The 20,418-nt window shown below is 43.3% G+C and overlaps 1 protein-coding gene across 1 annotated transcript in view; it reads left to right on the forward strand.

Annotated features, from left to right (window-relative positions):
* The window catches only part of GNAQ (G protein subunit alpha q), a 290,132-nt gene that overhangs the window by 263,257 nt on the left and 6,457 nt on the right, over positions 1 to 20,418 (forward strand). The window contains exon 6 of the mRNA XM_027105652.1: positions 17,931 to 18,084. Within this exon, the coding sequence (XP_026961453.1) occupies positions 17,931 to 18,084 (154 nt within the window). The remainder of the gene's footprint in view (positions 1 to 17,930; positions 18,085 to 20,418) is intronic.

Below are 20,418 nucleotides of genomic sequence, written 5' to 3' on the forward strand. Positions count from 1 at the left end.
GGTCAACTTTCTCTGGAGTTAACAATTGCCTTACATTTTTTTTTCTTTGTGTTTGTGTATATTGCTAACTGATTTTTTTCTAATTCATCAACAGATCTTTGAAATCTTACAAAAGATCGCTGACATATCAGATAATATATCAGTCCTTTTTTTTCTTTTCCTTTGGAGATCTCCTTTCTAGATTCCTTTGTCCTCCTTTTCTAATGATGACTGGTTGCATCTTAAACACTTATCATTCTGGGACTTCGTTTTACCATCATCCTGGGAGTTCACAGCTTCTTTCCTTTGTTGAGTTCCCTGCTTCTGGATCCATCGTTGTCTTTTTTTCTTCGTTTATTTCCTTATTCATATGAAATTTTTCTTTTGCTATAACTTCTTTTGGCTAAATGGAGAACTACTTTTGCCTTTTTCTCTTTTTTTCTTTTCTAAACTTTTCTCTCCAATTTTCCATTTCTTTTTACTGCCTGACAAATTTCCTGGAGTTATTTTCCAAACCGTCTTTTTTGTTTGTTTGTATTTTGGCTTTTATAGATTTTCTTTTTTTAAAAACTCTCAGCTCTTTTTATGCTCCATATGTTCCCTTTTAAGTTAGTATCCTTTTGTGTTTCAGCAGTGTCTTTCTGAGGATTTTTTTCTTTCCTTTTCAAAGTATTTTCAGTTTTCTGCATTGACCTCTTTCCTATGATTTCTTCTTCTTCCTTCTCTCTCTCTCTGTTTGCTTAGATTTCTGTTTCCCATGCTGGGAATTTTCTCAAAGGTTTGGAATTCCTAGGTATTTTACAGTCGTGAGGCGGTAAATAGCTTTCTTCTCCGTGCCTCCTCTCCAGCCAGGTCTTTGAGTTAGGAGTCCAGGTTTGGGGATTTAAAAACTGCATAACCCCCGCTATTCCTCTCACCAGTCCTGCTTCCTATACAGCCATGAGCTATGGAACTCGACCCCCACTGGGTTCTTCTTCCTCTCCAAGGACCAGTGCACCTCCAGTCCTCTGTGTTCTCAGTGAAAGGTTATCACTTGATTGTCTCAGCCTGCCTGAAGTATGGAAAAGTGTGTAATAACTTTCAGCATCCTTTCTGGGTCAGTGCAGATATTATATATTTGACAGATATTCTTCCACATCTGTGTCTGGAGTTGTTGCTCAGTTTCTTCATCGGGTTTTGTTGGTGTTTCATTTTGCTGGGGTCTCAGGGAACAGAATGAAGTAAATATGTCTTTTCCTGAAAGTTTCTGAAATTTTCTCTCAAATCCACGTTGCTCAAGTCCTTATACATTACCTAATTATCTTTGATTATGTGGTTTTCTTCAGTTTCTCCCCTCCCCCTATTTTGTCTTTTTGGAAGTTCAGATCATGGGGAAGCTCCTTTGTGGCGACCATGATTTGGGAAGTTTATTTTCACCTTCATGAGAATGGCTTGGACTAAGTGATCCAAATCATATCTTTTGAGACTGTCTAAATCTTTTAGGGTCAGTGTCAGTTTTAGAAACATGTCGTGGAATTACACAGGGTCACATCAGAAGTGGATTTATGAAAATGTAGTTACAGATGTTCACCCATAAAAAGGAAGAAGGATGGAGAGAGGGAGAAAGAGAATAAGTTATGCAAAAGGCTCTGGCTGCCTTTCACCCAGTGAAAGGATGCAGTGAAATAATGTGTGATGCAGAAATGGTATCAGTTGTTCCCACGGTTAGTCTTAGTTCCTGCTTCCCTCACCTCGTGTGAGCAGCTTGCAGTGCAAAGTATGAGCCAGTGTGCAGTGGTTCTAATTCTTCATTTAACAAGGCCCCCTAATGCAACCACAGACCCAAACCAGACTTCTTCTGTGCTCACTAAAGGAGCCATGACCTTTCCTACCACAAAGGGAAAGAAGAGCAGTCTGTAGCAGACATACAGCATGGCAAGACGGTCTTGGGGCCACCAGTAGGTACCTTCACAATACACTTTTAAGGGTAAGTTATTAGACTCTATGTAATTTCCACCTTGCACCCTGATCCTGATTTTACTGAATTACATTCCTGAAGTCAGTGGAAATACATATGGATTATATAAGACCTGTGCCCTTTTCTAGTATCACAGCCATGAATGAGCACATGGTCACTGTCACCCAAAATTCCTTCTCCTTTTTTCCTCTGAACTTCCACTGAGAGTTCAGAGTTAGATCAGGAGCTGCAGTTCTTACTCATTTACTCGGCCTTAAGAAGATGGAAGTGTTGGTTGGGGTGCAGGGGACAGACTGGGGAATTTCAGAAGCTGTTCTTAGAGTTGAATGAAATTTATAGCTTACAAACTTGCAAAACCTTAGAAACATACTAAATATTTGACACGTTTGGCACAACTCAACTACCAGTCAGTCCGAAAAGAGGGTCAGCCAAAGTGGACATTCGCCATCAACTGAATGTTAGCCAGTTTACAACACACATCCATCCTTACAGTTGCTGCCTCACTCCGCCTCTGCTGCTTTCCATTTCCCTCGTCTGGTTCTTTTCAACAGTAGAATTAGTTCTAAGCCCCTCTCCTTTTACCGCTGTTCAGGTCTCCAACACATTGGGATTTGTGGGTTCACAGATTTCTCAACACATGCATATTGTCTGGATACCTGAGAAGTTACTTCATCTCAAAGGTTTTAAGTTGGATGCATGTGCTCTTTCAAGGCTGTGTGCCGGCTGTGCTCCCTCTCCCATCGAATCTCCGTGATAACACCGTGGCAGAATCTAGTGATGCTGTGTCTGTGACCATAGGCACGGATTTTCCCATGTTTTCTCATGCGCTGATCTTTGCAGGTCTTCCCTCAATTCTTTCAGAATTGTCTGCTTTCTTCATGATACTTGAATTATCCACCCCATCCACCCCCAACTCCCGCCTCTTTCCTTTCACTATACAAGAAGCTGATTTTGTATGGTTTTAAGTGTTCCGTTAGTTGTATTTAAAGGTGTTCATTTGTGTTGCACTTGTCTCTGATCTCACATGGTTATTAGCTTCTGGAAGAGATCTTTTACCTCCTTCATAACACGCAGAATGCAGTTTTCGATACTTAATAGAACAGTGATTTTTTTTTAATGTGGCTCCTATGTGGAACATTCAACATTTTTTGTCCGATGCCCAATTTAGTAATAAGGTTATATTGCAAATGCTTTATAAAAATAGCATTTTATTAAAAATGTTTTAAGTTACTCATCAAGTTTTTGTCAGAATAAAGAGCAAAGAGAAGAAGCAAACTCTTCTCTAGGGCAGAATATTGAAACTTTCCACTTTAGCAGTTTACAACCAGTTTTCAGTTTTTCATTGGTGTAGATAATGCTTTTTTGTTGGAAAAGTAATACTTAGTCTCTTTGTAAATGTTATAATATCCTTTGTACCTTCTGTGTTAATTCCTGTCATGTGCATATTCTGCAGAATGCTGGGAATTATAAAAGGGGAAGATCCCATTGTTTCTCAAAGCTCCTTAGTCTGAAGCATAATTGAGCAGTTTATAGTTTTCCAAGGAGGGATCTTTTGAGTGGGCCCAAAGGTTCCGGTGAAATTCATTGGGGGGGGGGGTGAAATTCATCGGGTGAATATCTTGTACTTGCAAATAAGTCATTCAAGATGGGGGTACTGATTTTTTTAAGCAGACAGTAAAGGTTGCTTTAAAAAGGTGCCAAGACCTCGTTCTAGTGTGCACTGTCAAACAAAAGCACTGGTAAAAGAATAAGGATCAAATAAATCATTGAAAACTGCAGATAATGCATGCAACAGAATTTTAGCCAAAAGTTTGCCCTCAGATCCTCTAGTCATATGTTTTAGTAGCCACATAAACCGAAGGTGAGTGGTTTTTTCATGTTTATTTCCCTGCCCTCCCTCCACATTGTCTCCAGTCCTCTGGAGGAATAGAGACTAAAAGCAGGGACAAAGCAAACCCACAGGTAGATCCTTAATAGTGTCTTATTAACTAAGAATGTTTGTAGAATTACTGTTTTTAAAGCTACTTAAAGTCATATGAAAAATATATCTCCATCTTCAAATGAGGACTATTTCACAACAATTTTATTGGTTTAAAATGCCAGATGTATGTTACTAAATCATCTGGAAAGGCATTTTTACATGTGTGCAACATCTGAGTAAGTAGATCTCCTGCCCTGACACTAAAAATTAAGCAAACGAATTAAAACATTGAGTGTCTTTCTTATGTTTTATCCTCCATGTTGTGGACAGAAAGAAAATGGATACTTTTTCCTGGCAGAAAAAAGGAGGAAAATAAATTTAGAACCTCAGTATCTAACTAAAAATTATAGAGAAAAGGTAAATAGGGAGAAAATTAAGGCAACATATGTTACAACAAATTTATATGGGGGAAACCTTATTTGTGCTTGTATTTCCACGTATATGTGCTTTGTTGTATGTTATAAATTTTCTGAACATAAATTGAACATAAAACATATATGTGTATATATATAAATTTGCTAATGATTCAATAGTTATGATAGCTATTTAACTACATACTAGGCCTGTTACTTTTAACTTGCTTTTTATCAGCTCCCCACCTAGAAAATAGGAATCACAGCAATGCCTTCTGCTTAGGGTTGGTGTGAGAATTAAATACTGTTCCACACCAAGGGTCAGCCGACTGTGACCCTCAGGCCAAATCCAGCCCACCATCTGTTAGTGTACAGCTTGCAAGCTAAGATAGGTTTTTAAATTTTTAAATGGTTGAAAAAAATCAAAATAACAATAATATTTTGTGACACATGAAAATTATTATGAAATTTAAATTTCAGCATCTGAAACAAGGTTTTATGGGAACCCAGGCACACTCATACATTTATATATTGTCTATAAATGCTTTCCTGCTACATGGGCAGTTAAGTTGTTACAGCAGAGACAGTGTGCCCTGCAAACCCTAAAATATTTACTATCTGGTCCTTCACAGAAAAGCTTGCCAACTCCTTTTACATACTAAAGTCCTTCGAACAATGTCTGGTGTATATACACACTAAACAAATGTTAGTTATTAATATAATTAAACTTTATATAAAATTAATCATAACATTCATGTAGCTAAAAATACGTCAGAGTCTGAAAAGTTTCATCATATGTTGTTCCTGAAAATAAGACTAAAAATTCAAAAAACCCTGTTAATAATATGACAAATTATTATTGTTTAAAGATGTAAAAAAAAAAAAGCCTTAGGAATATAATGCACCAGGCTTATTTTACAAGGGACTTATTTTTAGAATATATATTCCTTATGAGTAAACTTTCAAGTCAATAGGTTACATCTCCTTTCTCCTTAAATTTTTTGTCAGTGTTCAGTTTATCTGCTCCAATTCCAAACTTATTCCCTGTCTGAATTCTCCATTTTTACCTACCAATCGTCTTTTACCTACGATCCTTCTGCAGTCTTTGGAGGGTAGAAGAAGAAAGAAAGGCTTAGAAACCAAGAGTTAATGGCAAGACCTTCAGTGTGTGTGTGATGAAGGATGAGTCAGGTCAGGGGTTACCCCCACTGACCAGGGCTCAAAAGTGCAGTCCCTACAAGTCCTTTGAGCTTATCTCTTTGGACACAAGGCAAACCAAATTCTTATCCAACACCTATTCTCTTGGCCAAAGAATTAGGCAACCACATGTTTCTGGGCCAAACTTGACTCATCCATAAAAAAATTTTAAGTCAACAAAGGAGATATTTTACTGAATTGCTTGATTTACTTCATTTCACTCCTGTTTTCCCCAGACTTAGACTTTCCTGGCATAACACAGGAATTTGCTCAGATTCAGTCTGATGTACTGATGCGTACGTGATTGGTTTGTGTAGATCAATCAAATCTTCCTTGGACCTTTTCAGGCTACTCAGGGTTTCCAAGCTCAGTTGTGTCATCCATGCCTGTTTTTGTTTTAATCCTTTACCTCTGCATCCCTGCAGCCTGTTTCTATTTCCCTTTATCCAAAGTCTCCAGTAATTTGGCCAAGTCACTATTCATCAGCTGTAGAATCAGAAAGTGGACAAGTGAAACAAAAGAAGCTGACATTCACACACACTTTGCTCCTTGCTAACAGCTCTAGTACAGTTTGCAGAATCCTTTTTCAGTTTGAGGTGTGGATGGAGTACAGGAAAGGTGAGTGAATTGAAAAGTCAGTGGTGTGACTACTCAAGGCATTAACTATCTGAATCCTAACTCAGTAATTGAGGAGCATTATGGGAAAAGAGAGGGAATTTACGTATGTAAGTTAAGGATAGACTCTGGCTCACTGGCATGTAAGCATACAATTAGTAGGATATGGAGCATAGGGTAAATGTAACTAGAAAGATCAATGTGCTATAAAATAGTCTTTGAAAGGAGGTTGCTACTTGGTCACTTGACTGAACTAAAATATTAGGACATATTAAAGGAAGTCCCAGGAAGTAAGCTCTGGGACTGTGGGCTTCCACATCATTTGTCATGTTTCTTCTTGCTCATGTTGAGTCTCTGGGCAGTCCTTGGCCTGAGGGTGACCACCTCTTCTTGCCCTGTCCCTCCAGTCTCTTTCTGTCATCCTCTTTCCCTCCTCCACTCCTCTCCTACAACACGCTGTGCTCTGCACCAGTTCACTGCACAAGGGCCTGCCTGCTCTGTGACCTCATCTCTGCTAGAAACCTTAGACAGGAGGTAATAGGCAAATACGCTGTATTCCTTTGCTTCTCTAAACATCCTGTGCGGGTAGAATACATCAGTTCATAGAAATTATAATATTAAAACCTTCAGGAGCTGTCTTCAAGCCTGGAGAGTATGCCAGAATCGATCTGAAATAATCACTTGCAAACATTTGCAAGGACTAAGAAAATTATAGAGGAAATGATATCTGTCCAGCTGAGTTTAGTATCCTTATTATTTCTATTCCTGTTGTCTAATTTGGATAGCAGAAGTGGGATGGCTAGGGAGCTGTCCTTAATTATTTCTCATTCGAACTGCTCCACTTATATCAGTTGTTTTCTTGGTTTGCTCTGGGGTTGAGAGTTGTTGGGCTGCTCTCTGCAGGCCTGCAAGCCCTGTACTTGCCCAGTCCCAAGGATAAAGAAAGAGCCCAGAGTCAGCCACAGAGACATCGATGGTCTAATAGATGTGGGATCTTACACATCTGAAGCTCAAAGGTCCTGGAGCGACACCCCAACGTGACGGCAGGCGGCAGGCGGAACAGGGAAGCGTCTTCCCTACCAAGGGAAGAGGGAGGCTACCAGTTATAGGGGGGAATTGACGTCAGGTTGGCTCATCGGTTACCAGGGAAACCATATGGGTATGTCCTGCTCTGGAGGCCCCTTTGGTAAACTATCATAGTGGAGATGTTCTGATCTAAAGATTAGAACAGTCACCAGCTGGGGCCTGGGACAGGTATGTAGGCATTTACTGATTAGGCTCTGTGATTAAGAGGGAAGGTCAGTTATGTGAGTAGGGTGTAGGGGAAGCAAGGACTGGTCGAGCAGGGGATGTGCAAAGATCAAGAGAACAGTCATTTTGAGTGGACCAAGCATATGAGTACTGAACATTTTTCGAGATTTTCAAGATACTCTCCCTTATTAACACATGGAGAATCTTAGGAAGAAACCATCTCTAAGTGAGCATTTGGCAGAAACCTGGATGATTTTCCAGTTTTTTATAAATCAAATGTATCTGGACTTGAAATCGTGGATAGATTAACTTTGTGCAATTCCAGGGAACAGAAAGATCTTACTGGATTTATAGTTTGGCCAAAGATTTGAGATAAGCAATCACCTTACCAGGAGGCTCTTACATCGCAATTTTGCCACGTCTGAGAGAGGCTGCTATCAAAAAGCTACTGTGTGCCGGGGTCGTGGCTAAGCACCTTGCGTGCATCATCTCATTCTGTCTTCCCAAAACCTGAGAGATGGAAGGAAACTGAGGTGCAGTCACTTGCCCGAGGTCACAAGGGTATTCGAAGTAGAGCCATGTTTCAAACCGAGGGAGCTCACAGCCCTGGCCCTTCCCACTCCCATCTCCCCCCAACAACAGGAGCTCAGCACAGAATGTGTTTTGAATGTGTGTTGACGTCACCTAGGACACATATCAGTGTGATCCTGCTGGAGATACAAAGTCAAACACACCAAGCTTTTAACTAAATAATCGAGGAAGGAAAGAAATATGCAGACCAGGCTTGCAAAATTTTTTTTTTCATAAAGCCTTTGGAGTTCCTGTCTTTTCAGTTGTTCCGTGTATTTACTCAGTTGACATATGTAAATGAAATAAATTCCTGAGAGAATATGTTCCTAAGTCCTTGTTAAGGATGTGAATTTTTCAAAGTATTCAGTGTTTGGTAAGCTACAAATGATAATGACTGATTCAAATTTCACATTATCATGGATTGTTACATTAAAAGTCAACTAGTCTTGCCCTTTTAAAATGATGACCTTTAATATAGTAATTTATGAGGTATTCTTTGATAAGTTATGTCTGAGAAGAAATAGTGAAGCTTGTCGTAGCAATAAAAGCGAAGAGTGGCATTTAAAAGTCCTGAAGCCATATGTAAAATAGATAACTAATAAGGACCTACTGCACAGCACAGGGAATTCTTTTCAATACTCTGCAATGGCTTGTATGGGAAAAGACTCTAGAAAAAGAGTGGATATATGTATTTGTATAACAGATTCACTTTGCTGTACACCTGAAACTAACACATTGTAAATCAATTATACCCCAATAAAAATTAAATAAACAAAATAGATTCCTGAAGCATAAAATCCTATATCCTGATGATCTCCTTTCCTGATCAATTTCAGAAGCAGAAATGGTGCAGTGTACCTTGGCTGCACATTTTCCATCATGTGCAGTGTATAGAAGCAGCCCTACAAGCAGCTAGGCGTTAAAATTGAGTGGGTGTGTGGCCAGCAGATATCTTAACCTGTAACTGAAGATCTGGATTTAAAATATTGTAAGACATGATAAAACGTGTATTTTTCCCTTCTGCTAATAAACCAGCGGTCCCCAACCTTTTTGGCACCAGGGACCGGTTTCCTGGAAGACAATTTTTCCACGGACTTGGGGGCGGGGGGCGGGGGTGGTTCAGGCGGTAATGGGGAGCGCTGGGGAGCGGCAGGTGACGCTGCGCCGGCTTGCCCGCTGCTCACCTCCTGCTGTGTGGCCCTGTTCCTAACAGGCTGCTGACCGCCACCAGTCCACAGCCCAGGGGTTGGGGACCCCTGTGCTAAACGATCTGTTACTTTACAGACGTGCTCATGTAACCACTCGATGTCCGTGTATCTGGACCTCACTCATTTGAGTGTGTTGCTTGGCCTTTTTTAGAACACTCAGGAAACACAGAATCACAGAATTGTGAACACAAAGTATGAGCAAAGAATCATAGGCACCTGACCGACTTCTGCATCAATTAGTGAGTTTGTGGACCACTCAGACTGTCTGCATCTCTGATACTAAAGGACATTTCTGAGCCCTGAAATGCTGCATCCCAGTTTCTCTGGGGTACATCCTATCAGGCCCTCAGTGGTGATTCAGCAGTCTGCATGTTTATTTCTTAAGTGTCTAGTTTTGCATTTAAAGGCTACGTTCTAGATCTTACGGGGAATATAAATCAATGTGGTTTATCAAGGCATTGATAAGGGGAATATTACAATAGGGAGAGACAGGCAGTGGGTGACTTGAATCGTAGAAATGAATTAAAGTTCTTGTTTAAATTGTATTCTTCGCAGAGTAATGTGAGAACTTGTATTTAATGGCAAAATAATGAGTTGTTGCAAAAGTTATGAAAATGAATGTTCAGATCTCTGGTTTAATGCCGACTTTGCTGGAGGGAAGTACCACCTTGGCAGACAGCAAACAAGCTCTCCACGGCAGCAGGGTTACAAAGGGTGTAGACATGAAATATTGCCCCTTGAAGCCCACTGGTAATTTTTTATGCAGAGACTTGGGCCAAGTTACAGCCTGAAGAAAGCGGGCTTCCTATTGCGGTCTTGAGCCATGTCCACGGGATCTGGCCTTTTCCTCAGTAAGAAGGAGGTTTGCACGTGAGCCAAGAGGAAAGCAGAGGCCTCTTACCTCCAGGCAGATAATTGTGTCTCAGCGAGCTGCAGTTGCGATGTCTAACGGGGTTTCCTGTTGGACTCTGCTACCTGCCAGCACTGGCAACAAGCAGGCACTGAGAGCTGGCAGCATATTTCAAGAGTGACGGGCTGGAGTCCATGTGTTCTTCATGGAACTTGGCATGTATGTGCCTCCCAGCCCCCACTGTAAGATCCAAATGAGGAGGAATTGTTTCACATTCTCAAAATGGAGAATTTTCTTACTTGATGCCCAAGTTGCAGAGATCAGGAGCCCACGAACTGTTTTATACAGAATCGTCATAGTTCACTCCAGAGGATCCTGGGTTTCAATTCTCTTTTGCTCTCGCTCTCCCTCCTCGTAATCTCTCCTCTATCTGTCAAGAGTCAACTCAGAATTGCCTTTCTTTGAAGCCTTCCCCAGTCACACCTTTCCTTCTTGTGTGACTTTTTTTAACCACTCTTAGGGGCCCATATGTGGACCTGTAACTACATGTTGACCCTCCTGTCTGTTTCCGCCCTCCAGGACACAGGCCCTGCTCCAACACGCTGTCATCCCCAGCATCTCACAAACCCTCCACATATGTCTGCTGAGTGATGGGCAAACAAAGGCTAGGACACCGTGTGCTGAGGGTGTGAGGAAGGGCCAGTCCAGGGGGGCTCGAGGAAGGAGTTTTGAGGGAAGTCAGGTCGATTTGGGTCTTGAAGGATTCGGAGGACAGCATTACAGGTCAGGAAAGTGGTCACACTTGTGTGATAGTGGTGACATTGAGTCCTTTTATGTGGCAAAGGGAGCATTTGTGAGGGGTCAGATTGAAGATGTGCAGTGCGCTCAGGCCGTGCCAAGCTGTAAATGCCAGACTGAGGAACTTGGGGCTTTACCCTGCAGCAAGCATTAAGTCACTCATGTGCAGCAGGGGGGGTTGCATAAACCATTATTTTCTAGAGATTAGAAATATATATATTTTACATTACATGTAATATTATACATTATAATATATATTTAATGTCAGTTTTCTATATCCATTCATGCACTGACGGACACAGGTTGCTTCCATGTCTTAGCCTAGTGTAAATAACGCTGTAGTGAACATGGGTATGTAGCTGTCTTTTCAACTTAGTGTTTTTATTTCCTTCAGAGAGATACCCAGAAGTGGAATTGCTGGATCATATAGTAGTTCCGTTTTTAATTTTTTGAGATATTTCCATACTGTTTTCCATAGTGGCAGCACCAATTTACATTCCCACCAACTGTCTACAAGGGGTTCCCTTTTCTCCACAGCCTTGCCCACACTCATTTGTTGATTTTTTTTTTTAAATATACATCAGCCATTTTATAAATTTATTTATTTAATTTTTGGCTGTGTCGGGTCTTCGTTTCTGTGCGAGGGCTTTCTCTAGTTGCAGCGAGCGGGGGGCCACTCTTCATCGCGGTGCGCGGGGCTCTCACTATCGCGGCCTCTCTTGTTGCGGAGCACGGGCTCCAGACGCGCAGGCTCAGTAGTTGTGGCTCACAGGCCCAGCTGCTCCGCGGTACGTGGGATCTTCCCAGACCAGGGCTCGAACCCGTGTCCCCTGCATCGGCAGGCAGATTCTCAACCACTGCGCCGCCAGGGAAGCCCCATTTGTTGGCTTTTTGATGATAGCCATTCTAATAGGTGTGAGGTGATACAGTGATTTTGATTTGCATTTCCCTGATGATTAGTGATGTTGAGCATCTTTTCATGTAGTTTCTATTGGCCATCTGTATATCTTCTTTGGAAAAAATGTCTATTCAAGTCATCTGCCCAATTTTTAATCAGAAATTGTGTTTTTTTGCTGTTGGAATTGTATGAGATCTTGAGAATCAATTTGAGACGTTAAGGATTAGAGGTATAAGACCCCTCGGGGATGGCCTAAAGAGGGCCTTTTCTGATGATCCTGGGAGGGAAGACACCGAACGGTCCCACCGTTCTGCTCATGATTACAAAGTGGGGAACAGGTAGGCTCCCCTTCTTCCCAGGCCAGCGATCAGGGTGGAGTTTAGTGCTCCACCTTTTCACTGGTTCCGGCCCGAGTGAGGAGTGACTTACCTGATCAGTGTCGTCTTAGTCTGTTCGAGCTGCCATAACAAAATACCGTAGACAGGGTAGCTTATAAACAAAAGACATTTATTTCGCACAGTTGTGGAGGCTGGAAAGTCCAAGATCAAGCCTTGGGCAGTTTCATTGTCTGGTGAGCATCCGCTTCCTGGTTCATCGATGGCCATCTTCTTATTGTGTCCTCACACAGCAGAAGGGGTGAGGTCTCTTTTATCATGGCATTAATCCCAACCACCTCCTGATGGCCTCACCTTTTAAAACCATCACATTGGGGGTGAGGATTTCAACATATGTATTTCAGGGGGACCCAAACATGTGGTCTTGCCAAGACTGACATTTCCGTGGCCACGTTTTCTTGAGGCAGGGCGACTGCATGGAGACCACCCAGGCCACTGGGTGCCCACTCACTCGCAGCCTGTCCTCAGGTAGCATGGCCCTTTGCTCTTCCCATGTCTGTGGAGGGGGGGAGACTAGGCAGTCCCACGGATTTCTGTTCCCTCTGTTCCAGCTTTCTCACCTGCGTCGGGCCACCTGTCATTGGGAGCGACGCTTTCAGTCTGGGAGAAGTGGCAGGTGGGGTTGATAAGAAGACAGAGCCTCCTTGGGCCTCAGGCATAGGCAGGCCCCCCTGGGTAACAAGGAGCCCTGTGTTGAAGAGTAAAAGCTTTACTAACATCAACTGGCTTTAACCCCAAGAGAAGGAGTGTAAGATTAGCACCACCACCCCTAGACGGCTTTTAAACCTGTCTCCAGAGGTGAACAAATCCTCATGTATATGACTGATAAAATCAGTGTCTCATGTTGCTATTTTGTTTTCTTACTTGCAACTCCAGGCCCTACAGAATTAGTAAAAAGCAAGTGTCACCAAGTCTTGTGGGACATACCGTTGCCTCACATTTCAGTTTCTACTGAGCAAAGTGGATTATGCCTCCTGCACTGCACAGTCCACCACCTTGTAAGGCATCATGAAAATCTCATTTAGTCCATTTAGGATTTAGTCTGGGGGTTTTGATCAGGTGAAAAAAGGCATCAGGAATTCTCACTGTGGAGTGAAAAACAACTTACAGAGCATAAAGTAAGAATCTTATCCTAATTGGGAAACACAAAAAGCATGAAGCCAGCAGAGTTATATTTTCATCACACGACTCCGGCACTAGGCTGGATGTGTGACTAGAACTTCTCATCACGAATGTGGGACAGAGCATCGCCTGTCTCATCGTCGTCCCTAGCTCAGCACGCTTTCTGCACCTTCCACCTCCAAGTGTGTGCCGTGTGTCAGCAAGGTCAGCTCCACTTGGGAGCTTGTTAGAACTGCAGGCTCCTGGGTCCCACCCCAAGCTGGGTCAGAACCCATGTCCCCGGGTGATTTCATAACACACGTTAATTTGGAGAAGCTCACCTACAGCGCACAGTGCTTCACAAAGTTAAACCTATATCAGAAGCCCTTCCCTGGAGGGCTTGTTAAAATGTAGATTCCTGGGGCTCCCCCAGTAAGATTGAGTTCGGTAGATCTGGTTGAAGGCATAGTGGTGCCGATGCCGCTGATCAGCGGTCCGTTTTGTTGCGCTTTAGCTTTGCCCTGAATGAGCAGCTCAGGCCCAGGCCACACAGCACATGGTAAGTGGGAAAATAGCCTAGAGCAGCCCCAAACTGCATACACCAGCGAAGCTTGCATTGGACCAGGCCAGTAAGCGGGCATGCCTCCACAGTGGCCCAGTGCAGCCAGGGACAGTCATCTCTAGGACCCGGGGCTGGGCACAGTCCACTGTCCTGGCTGTTGGCCTGGTATGAGACCCCCTCCCAATAGAGCCCCATCTGGAGCTTGTGGGCTCCAGTCCTGATTTGAAACTTAATCAGAGCGACTTCAGGCGCCTCCTTGTGCTTTGACTCAAGGTCAAGACCACTCTCCTTTTCCCTGTCTCCACCCAGGGTCTAGCAACTTACCCTTGAAGGACTCCAACCAGAAGAGCCCCCAGTAGGGCCCGTTTCCCTTCTGCAGAGTGCTAATTACGATAAGTCTTTCTGAGGGAGGCTCCCTGGTTGAGGCCAAGATGTACATACCCGCCCTTTAGAGAAGGCTTCTCTGAAGACCACAGTATGACTTTGTAGAATTTCTGTAGCTGTAAATAAGAAAAAAATGTTAATTCTCACATCAGGGATGTCACTATCTAATTAACCTTCTTTAGATCCTTTAATTCTTTCAGTTCTTATTAGAGCCTTTGCTTTCCTTCCGTCCTAAAATTTTCAACCTATAAAATCTCAGGCTACAAGACATTGTTTCTCAGTGAATATGGTTTCCAGGCTTAAAATTTTACCACTGGTAATGATAACCAGTAAAAGGCATGTAGATGGTAAATATTATGTTTAAAGGCTACGCGTGTTATTTATGTTAAAGATAAATGTGTACAGTAAAATAAACACTGTCCCTTGAGCCATGAAGTAACCTTTCACTCCACTGGTCCCACATTTCATCCGTATTTAATTATGTAAGCAATGGTAGGCGCCAAGTGTAAAGGTCAAAGAGATTGTGATGCCAAAAACTTGGTCTCTGTGCACCCGTGCCGAATCAAATCTCAGAGACAGAGTTTTGACTGAAGTAGAAAAGAATAGCTTTATTGCTTTGCCAGGCAAAGGGGGACACAGCAGGCTCGTGCCCTCAAAACTGTGTGTCCCAACCCAGGGGGATTTGGTGAGGAGTTTTGTAGCAGTGTTTCAGGGGTGTGTGCAGGGCCTGCATTCCTTTAATCTGGCCTCAGGTGGTCTCCTGATGAGCTTCTCTGGTTCTGAGGGTTCTCAGACTGTGACCTTCTCTCTGGAGTGAAGAATGCTTCATCAAGTAGTTAACATCTTCCATTTGTTGGGGGTTTTAGTTTAGAAGAGCTCAAAGATATTGTTATGTGTATCCCTTGAGGCGAGAAGGAACCAGGACCTGCCCCAAGGCTGCACTATTGCTTCTTGACTGCTCCTCCCTTGTCTCTGCACCGCCTCCCTTCCCTAATTAGCAGCTGTTTGAACCTGCCCTTTAGAACTCTGGGAGGGTCCTGGAGGCTGAAGCCTATTCCCTACAAACAAGAAATGGGGGACACAGAAGGGCTTCCATGCCCAGGAGCCCCACAGGGTCCTGCTCAGTTTCAGTTGGTGGCGATCGACTTTACCAGATTTGCTAAAGATCTCCTTTTGAAAAGGGGGCCTATTCAACCTGATTTGAATGGGCACACTTTATATTAGAAAAGAGCAAGACATATTCAGGATCTAGAAAACTGTGCTTGGTGAGCTCAGTGTCCCCGAGATTTCCTGGAACAGCAGTCAGAGGGTAATGCAGAGGAGTGTACTTGGCCTCCATAATGCTGCCCTGTGAAACTTAGGACACATTCTGCATCAGGAGGGCAAAAGCTGAGCAGAACGTGTTAACAGCTTGGGGCCTTAGCCTTCAAACAACATTCATTCAATTTCCTTTTAGAAATTGAGAGTGAGGTGGATCCAGGTGTATCACTTAGAAGCACTTTTCTTTAATTTTTATTTTATGTTCGTGTAGAGTTGATTAACAATGTTGTGTTAGTTTCAGGTGTACAGCAGTCATTCAGTTATACATATACATGTATCTATTCTTTTTCAAATTATTTTCCCGTTTAGGTTGTTACAGAGTATTGAGCAGAGTTCCCTGTGCTATACATTTGGTCTTTGTTGGTTGTCTATTTTAAATGTAGCATTGTGTACGTGTCAGTCCCAAACTCCCGATCTGTCCCTCCGTCCCACCCTTCCCCCCCACTAACTGTAAATTCATTCTCTACAACTGTGAGTCTGTTTCTGTTTTGTAAATAAGTTCGTTTGCATCATTTTTTTTTAGGTTCTGCATATAAGTGATATCATATGATACTTGTCCTTCCCTGAGAAGCATTTTATATATAATAAGAACCAGAAAAATACAGTTCAAACTAGCTTAAAAACTAAAGGGTACTTAATTGGCTCATGTTACCAAAAAATCCAGAGGCATAACCCAGTTCAGGCATGGTTTGACCAAGAAGTTAAAACCTGGTTTCTTTTTCTCCCTGTTGCAAGATAGTTGCTAGAAGCTCGAGGCTATACGATGCCTCTTCCATTTTCTTGATGAAAGCAGGGTTCTCTGTTCCAGAGCTCTTAGCAAAAACCCTGGGGTTAATTACACCGGTTGAGCAGCTTGGCTACGCTGATGACCATAAACCAGGGAAGCAATACTCCAAGTGACGTGAGCCTGGATTCAGAGCCCAGCCCTGAATCAGCCCACGTACCAGGAGAATAAGATGCTCTGGCTTAAACCAATGACCCACCTGGTAGCAGTGGAGGTGGGCTCAATCCCCAGCAGGCTTTTCCATTGCCCCAGACTTGGTCATAACACGTAGAACTAAGGGGGTTGGAGAGTGTTCCCTGGGAGAAGTGTGCCCGTGCACCAGGGAAAGTAGGAGTCTCCAGATGTGCTGCCTTTGTCCATGACCTGAGGATGGGAATGATTTAGAAGCAAGTGTGTCTGTAGAAGGAAGCTGGTGAATAGATGTGGGCTAAACCAGGAGACTCTCTAGCTTTTGGCTGGTGAGTCTCAAGAGTAACTTTGATTAGTATCTTTGTTTGTAAGACCAGGCTGACTAATTCCTTGAGAATCCGTTGAGGTTTCGTTACCAAGGGTGGCTTGATGATGGTTTCAGGTGAGAATAGTTTCTCACCAACACTGAAGGTAGTGAGAAATATTACATTTGTATCTCCAAGTAATTACTATGTATATGTCCACGGTTCTGTATGAAAATTATAGTGAAACTTAGGGAGAAGGTGTGTTCTGATAAAGAGGAAATGTGTGATCTAAAAATATTTTTCCATGTGTTTTTCTAATCAGGGAATATATATATTTGTAAAGTAAGTAGTAATAATTCTAAGAATACAGATGCACTTTGGGCAAAGAATTAAGTAACTTTGTGGGGGTTTTTTTGGTTATTTTTTTTTTTGGCTGCATTGGGTCTTCGTTGCTGCACGCGGGCTTTCTCTAGTTGCGGCGAGCATTTATTTTTGGCTGCGTTGGGTCTTCGTTGCTGCACGGGGGCTTTCTCTAGTTGCGGCGAGCAGGGGCTACTCTCCGTTGCGGTGCGCGGGCTTCTCATTGCGGTGGCTTCTCTTGTTGCGGAGCACGGGCTCTAGGCACGTGCGCTTCAGCAGTTGTGGCACGTGGGCTTCAGTAGTTGTGGCTCACGGGCTCTAGAGTGCAGGCTCAGTAGTTGTGGCGCACGGGCTTAGTTGCTCCGCGGCATGTGGGATCTTCCTGGACCAGGGCTCGAACCCGTGTCCCCTGCATTGGCAGGCGGATTCTTAACCACTGCACCACCAGGGAAGCCCCCTAAGTAACTTTGTTTTGATTGCTGTGAAATAGAACTAATAGTGAAGCCCCAAGTACACATAGCTTAAGAAATGCAAAATGAAGCCTGGTACTTTGTTCTTAATTCAGATCTTAAGCATTTGGCCATGAATGAATAATTCTTAGTGGACATTTGTGACGCTTGGTGGACTTTTGTGACAGTGTGCCAGATGCATGATTCTTCAGCCTTTGATGATTCTCTTTCAACCTTAAGAGTTATTTCAGCAGATGTTTATTATTATTATTCTCTTCCGCTTGTCAACCTGAGAGTTTGCCTAATGAAAAGAGCTGCTGAGCCTTTTGCATGTAAATCCTGATAAAAGCTGCTACAGCCCAGCCCAGCCCAGGGCCACAGAAACTGAATGCATACCAAAGACGGGTTGGACTTACAAAACAAACAGTTCACTGACTGAGTAATCATGTAATTCATGCGTTGTTTTTCTGATGATTTTTTTCAGAACCGAATGGAGGAAAGCAAAGCACTCTTTAGAACAATTATCACGTATCCCTGGTTCCAGAACTCCTCAGTTATTCTGTTCTTAAACAAGAAAGACCTTCTAGAGGAGAAAATTATGTATTCCCACCTAGTTGACTACTTCCCAGAATATGATGGTAAGTCAGCACTCTTCCGCCCACCCAGTAGCTAGGGACACATTCCACCCGCCTCCCGAGACCAGTGCCTGAGCCGACACACGACAGTGCTCCGTCACTGCCTTTGCCCACCCCCACCCCCCCCCCTCCGAAGCCTGCACGTTGTGATTGATGGAATACGAATTCTTGTTTGTTCTGTCTTTTAACGACGACCTGAAATGTTTCATACCCCGACAATGCTGAAAGTTATAGTTATTTCAAAGCACATAAGAAGTTGTTTTCTTCTGCTGTTCAAAGGAGGGAACAATCCCCTAGTTTTGACTGATTGTGTGTCAACCATTATAGCTCCCTCTTGATTTCCCTTTCGTTTGGTAACAGTCTGCCTCTGCCTCTCTCTAGAGAGAAAACAGAACGTTGTGGTCAAGAGCCCATGGTCTGAAGTCGATCTACCCAGATTCAAATCCCAGTTCTGATATTTCCTATTTGTAGAACCGTGATCAAGTCATTTAGTTGCTCTGGGCTTTAGGACCAAACTTATGTTTTATAGACTGTAATAGATAACATATTGTGACATTTTAGCGTGATGGCTGACACATGGTGAATATTTAGCAAATATTTACTTTTGGGGGCTTCATGACCCCGTGAAGCCCCATCACCCTAAGGGGTGGCACCCATCTTTTAAGCCCTTCCTGTAGCACTTAGGGTCTGTAGCACCCACTTCAGTACCCATATGTATGCACTTCGCATTATTTTCTTCCTTCTTATAAACAAATCTTGCCGCCTCAACTAGACTGTGAAATCCTGGATGACCGGGCATGACAACCAACCCCTTCCGAGAAATACTCGTTGACTGATTGGTAACAAAATGCATCCACACCCAGCCACCCTGAAACAGGTGAAAGCGTCACAGCCGCTGCCCTGTAAGAACTTACGTGCACGGTCCACACCCATCTCCCCATACGTGCTCAAGTCTAGGTTAGGAGTGGCTAACTACGGCCTGCCGCCTCTTTTTATAAATCAAGTTTTATTGAAACAGCCATTCATTTATATACTGTCTGACCACTTGTATGCTGCAACAGCAGAACTGAGTAGTTGTGACAGAGCTCAAGTGGCCCACAAAGCCGAAAATATTTCCTCTCTGGTCCTTTAACAGAGAAGTTTGCCAAACCCAGATCTAGATGAACAGCAGGTAAGAGGACAAGCTTTGAATGTCACAGAAAACCAGCACTGCCACTTACCAGCTATGGTGCCTCGGACAAGTTTATTCAACCACTGAGTTTCTTCATGAGTAAAAGAGAATTGAATGGAATCACATATGTAAGTTACTTAGCACAGTGCCTGGCACAGAGAAGAGCACAAACCCAAAAGTACTTATTATAGAGGTGCAACAGTAAGAGAACGGGCTATTTTTTAAAAGTACGTTATCAGCAAAGGGTATCTGGCATGGATGTCAGCTCAACAGTGTTTCTGTTCTGCGGACTCCCTCAGAATGGTAATTGCTTCAAAACTAATATTCAGTTTGGCCTCATAGCTTTCTACGAAGACACAGACACATCGAGGATGGAGTTTTATTCATCTTTTCCTCACACATGCGTTTGGTATGGTGCTGCTCTTGGAAGGGGAACGTTACATGTTTAATGAAGTTCCCTTCTCAGATACATATAAGATTCTGAGCGTTGCTGACTCTACCATGTGGGGATGTTGTCAGGTATTAGAGATAGTACTGTTTTTGGTAGCAGTGTGTTCCCATCCTCCGTCCAAGTACATTTTCCTTTGTACTTTGAGGTTCCTTTAAAATGATACTTGCCCAGCCTAGACAGTGTGTTCTCTTTTCCTCCTTTTGCTTTGCCACTCGCCTGCCACCACATCACAAGCGCCAGAGCCTGGAGTCCTCAGTGCTCCTGAGGAAACTGGAAGGAAGTAACTTTGTGTTAGTTCTCTCCCACGGCAACAGGCTGGCTCCTTAAACACGAGATCTGCCCGAATAAGATGGGCACGAAGCATCTGACTTACACCCAAACACGCGTGCTTGCCTCACACACCTGGAAGGAGAGGCTCTTTGTAGTTTTTCTCAGAACTTGGTGAGAATCCACGGATGGGATATGACCCCGACCTCCCGACACAGCACCCGCCTACAGGCTAGCGTGTTTTCATGATATGCTTGCACACGGGAGGACAGAGGCAGCACGGCCCTACAGAGCAGACCCACCGAGGCTCACAGTGCATGAGGCGGCAGCACGCACAGCACAGCACAGCACACCGGGGTTGGTTTCCTGCAGTACGACACGTGTTAGGAGTACTGTTCTCCCCTCTCTGTGCAGCGTCTTCCTAACCTCTTTACACATCTCCTTTGGC

This window comes from Aethalodelphis obliquidens, unplaced genomic scaffold (assembly GCF_003676395.1).
Source record: "Aethalodelphis obliquidens isolate GAN/ISIS:26980383/991018 unplaced genomic scaffold, ASM367639v1 scaffold7, whole genome shotgun sequence".
Classification (NCBI taxonomy): Eukaryota; Metazoa; Chordata; class Mammalia; order Artiodactyla; family Delphinidae; genus Aethalodelphis; species Aethalodelphis obliquidens.